General features: G+C 39.2%; 1 protein-coding gene across 1 annotated transcript; it reads left to right on the top strand.

Annotated features, from left to right (window-relative positions):
- Nucleotides 1–417: 417 nt before the first annotated feature.
- LOC129760061 (thioredoxin domain-containing protein 9-like) lies at nucleotides 418–2,492 on the top strand. The gene is made up of 3 exons (XM_055757637.1): nucleotides 418–705; nucleotides 1,626–1,985; nucleotides 2,051–2,492. The coding sequence occupies exons 1-3, from the start codon at nucleotides 529–531 to the stop codon at nucleotides 2,165–2,167; spliced, it is 654 nt and encodes a 217-aa protein (XP_055613612.1). The 5' UTR covers nucleotides 418–528; the 3' UTR covers nucleotides 2,168–2,492.
- Nucleotides 2,493–3,809: the final 1,317 nt, after the last annotated feature.

Here is a 3,809-nt window from a genome sequence, read left to right as displayed (position 1 = left end):
AGTATCTTTCGGTTTTGTTTGATCAATTTATTTCATTTTCTTCACCTAAAGCATGAGTTAGTTCTAGAAAGTGGCTATTTCATACGATTAAACATTAAACATGACTCATGTGCTAGTGTTTTTGTAGAAGTCGAGAGATAGAACCCTGCATGAGAGAGTAGCCATCTGGTGCGCTCTACTAAGCGTGAAACTTTCGGGTTTAAGTGCAAAAAACGCCTAGTTAGGCCAAGGGCCTCGTGGGGGACTTTAAGCTTAACGCTATTAACCTTCAAATACTTCACCTTAAATGACAAAAATAAAAGATAACTTTATTGAAAGCAAGGCCTCCTGCATAGGAAAAGTTCCGGCAACTCAAAAGCTTTGAACGCCCCCGCTAATCATGAACAGAAACCCACACTCGATCAACGATCTTCAGTGGAGAACGTCAGATTTTTTTTTCCTTGCACTGCTGCACCATTCTTTTTTCGTTTTCGGTATCAAGATCAAATTATTGAGGTTTCCAAATTTCAGATAGCTGCGGTACCGATCATGGAACAAGTGTTGCAGAACAATCTGATTTCGGCTGCCGTTCAGCTGGAGAAGCAGCTGGACAACGAGTTGTCCCGGCTGGACAGCCTCGGCGGCGAGGATTTGGAGAAGCTTCGAGAGCAGCGCATTCAGGAGATGAAAAAGCAGGCGGCCCAGCGGCAGGAATGGAAGAATAACGTAAGTTTTCCTATTTCTAATTTCTTTCCACGGAATCCTGTTAACATTAGGTACTCAATTATTCATGTTTTTCGAAACGTTTTATTAACAGAGCGTTTTTTATTATTGGATTTTAAATCTTTCCACTTATCAAGAGCGAATAATTTATGAAACTGTTAGTTTACTCCCAAAGGCGCAAAATGAAAGGATTTGAAAATACTTAGGTGCTGTTCGAGTTATTATGGTACTCGAAAAGGGATCTTATTACGTCATACGTGGACTTGTTGTCTACGGAATTGTAATCCTTCCTTATATCCCATCCTCGTCGCCAATTATGTTAACCACCAAATCAAATAACAGAATAGGAAGGATAGGATACATTTTATAAAGGAAGGAAGGATACATTTTATAAATTAGGGAGTTATCTTATTGACGGTAAAGAAATAAATTAAACACATCTGGTCTGTTTTGTAGTCACTCCAAAAGTGAAGGACTCATATTTAATATATTTAAAACTGTATACAGTTTTTAAAATTGGAGCGCAGCTCTCTCACTTATGACTATTGTCAGTTTAATACCCTAAAAGGTTTTCCAATCATGTTGAAACGTGACATAATGGATACAGCAGACTTTTCATATTTTCACTTTCTTATTATACTCCCGGCACATAAAAACTTTATAAGTAAAATGCCTTAATAAAACCATTTGTAAATAACTTTCTAATCGACAGTACTTTGTAGCAGAGTAATGTTGGTGGGACTAGGACATTGACCGTTATATTCATATGTTGTAGTCAGCCAGATATGATTCTCTGATACTAAGTCAAACTTTGATCATAAACTTAAGTTAATTTATTTTCCGTTAAGGTAAGAACTTATAATTTATTCTTAAGGTCCCACTTTAGATCCAGACAGGCTTATGTAAATTCTACAATATTGCAGGGACACGGCGAATACAGCGAACTGGCCGACGAGAAGGAATTTTTCGAGGTAAGCAAAAAGTCCGCGAACATCGTGTGCCACTTCTATCGTGACTCGACGCCCCGCTGCCGGATTGTCGATATGCATCTGAAAATTTTGGCCCAAAAGCATCTGGAAGCCAAATTTTGCAAGGTTAACGCCGAGAAGTGTCCCTTTTTGACCCAGCGGCTGCGCATCAAGGTTATCCCCAGCATAGCACTTATCAAGGACAGCAAAACCAAGGACTACATCGTCGGCTTCACGGATCTGGGCAACTGTGACGATTTCAGCACCGAAATGTTCGAGTGGCGAATTGCACAATCGGGGGCCATTGATTATAATGTAAGATTTTCATTTGTCTTTTCATCACGAATTGCGATAAACTTATCAAACATTTCTTTTTTAAGGGTGATTTGCTTACACCTCCAGATGATAAGAAAAAGAAGAAGCAGGCTTACAACTCAAAGAAGACGATTCGCGGTGGCTACGTTTCGGATGATTCGGATATCGACTTTGACGATTAAGAATGACAGAATGCATGAAGGTATGGTCAGGCGATACACGGAAGGAGTCCAATCAGGCCGCTAGGTTGTTTAGGGAGTATACTGCTACTAAATGGATGGTCGATTCAAAAGAAAAATAAAGAAGCACACACTATTATGATAGTAAAAATGACAATTGCTCTGGCAGCAATGGAAGCGGAGGGACAAATTCTTCATTAGATATTAATATCGACTTAGATGCAAATCTTTAGTATTTAACATATTTTAGCCGTTAAGCGATTTTTCTTTGTTCACAAACGTACAGAAATAAATTTTTCATCAGCATGTGCTCCTGATCCTTAAATAAGTCGTTTGTTCAACTGTTAGTCGTTTTCCGATTCGCAAAATACGAGATACTGAAAATCATCACTCTATCACATTGGGGCTTATTTTGCTAAACACATGACGTGATCCGTGAAATTTCACTTAGACTCCGGAAAGGGAAAGAAATGTATGTTCAAATGAGCTCCGAAGAGCGATTAGATCGCAGCTGATTCGAGGTAACATGTCTAGCCTGGAGGGATTTCAGGAGTTAGTTTAACGAGGTGAAATTTAAAAGCTCATCACTTGACTCGTAGAATAAAAATGCCATAAATTTCGTTGCCTTCGATCGTGGAAACGAAACTTAGGGTCGAGACGGCTGATAAGCTGATGGCAAGAAACAGCGTCATTGAGTTGAAAGGCTCACAGACACAGATTATTAAATTCGTTGAATTCTGGAATTACAACTGCAGAAAGTGCTGTCATCTACCTCTTATCCTACAACTCTGAATTTCAAAATCCTTGCTTTGCAACATTCTCTGCCAACTGGATGAAGAGTATCCTCGTAAACTTCCTAATGAAAGCAGACCTGACCGAGTGATGGCAGGTCAGGCATTACTTTAAACTGTACAACCCCCTTGGCAAAGTGATCCAAAGAACGATCCAAAAGAATGTAGTCGGTACACTTCGACTCTGAGAACAAGAATTACATAGACTTGTAGAGAGTCGCTCGACTGAAATCCTGTCGGGCATAAAAGAAAATGCAGGCAGCGTATTCTAGCCGTTGAATTTCGAACAGTTGACGAGAACTTAGAATTCTGTTTCGGAATATATTCCTTAAAACATCGAAAACGGAAAGCTCTGACAAGCGATTGATCAGTCATTGTCGTCTCTTCTAACCTCCTTTTTTATGAACCGGAAACATGGGTTTACTTTCAAAATGAGGGAAAGGTGATTCTATCAAGCGAAGCTTGGAAGATAAGCCTAGCAGATTCCGGATTCGAAATCGCCGTGTTGCCAAGCAGGAACATGCAAGACCATGGTTCAGGTTTATTCAGCTAATTCTTTAATGTTTTTTAGACCAGAAGATCGCATTCACATTGAAGTCATCATATTACAATTTCTTCAACAGATGTGCCGCTATTTGGAAGTTTCGCTAGGTAAATCCGTACTTTTTTACGGAGTCTTTTTTGTAGGCCTACACAAAAGACTAAAGTTTTTTCAAACTATCGTCCCTTGTTTGTGGAAGTTGCAAGATTCGGCCAAGGGATGAAAATGCAAGAAGATAGCTTGATGTTGTTTCAATTAAGATAACATCAGGGAATTGTGATAGCTTTAAAAATAATGTAGATCATTATCGAAA

The sequence above is a fragment of the Uranotaenia lowii genome, unplaced genomic scaffold, assembly GCF_029784155.1.
Source record: "Uranotaenia lowii strain MFRU-FL unplaced genomic scaffold, ASM2978415v1 HiC_scaffold_397, whole genome shotgun sequence".
In the NCBI taxonomy this organism is placed as follows: Eukaryota; Metazoa; Arthropoda; class Insecta; order Diptera; family Culicidae; genus Uranotaenia; species Uranotaenia lowii.
The sequence above is the reverse complement of the archived record's forward strand: the minus strand, read 5'-3'. Positions and strand labels throughout refer to the sequence as shown.

Excerpts from the sequence above, each read along its gene's own strand:
- LOC129760061 (XM_055757637.1), top strand. The coding sequence starts at position 529 with ATGGAACAAGTGTTGCAGAACAATCTGATTTCGGCTGCCGTTCAGCTG. Across the intron at positions 706-1,625 it reads GGCAGGAATGGAAGAATAAC|GGACACGGCGAATACAGCGA; the intron begins GTAAGTTTTCCT and ends ACAATATTGCAG. Across the intron at positions 1,986-2,050 it reads CGGGGGCCATTGATTATAAT|GGTGATTTGCTTACACCTCC; the intron begins GTAAGATTTTCA and ends TTCTTTTTTAAG.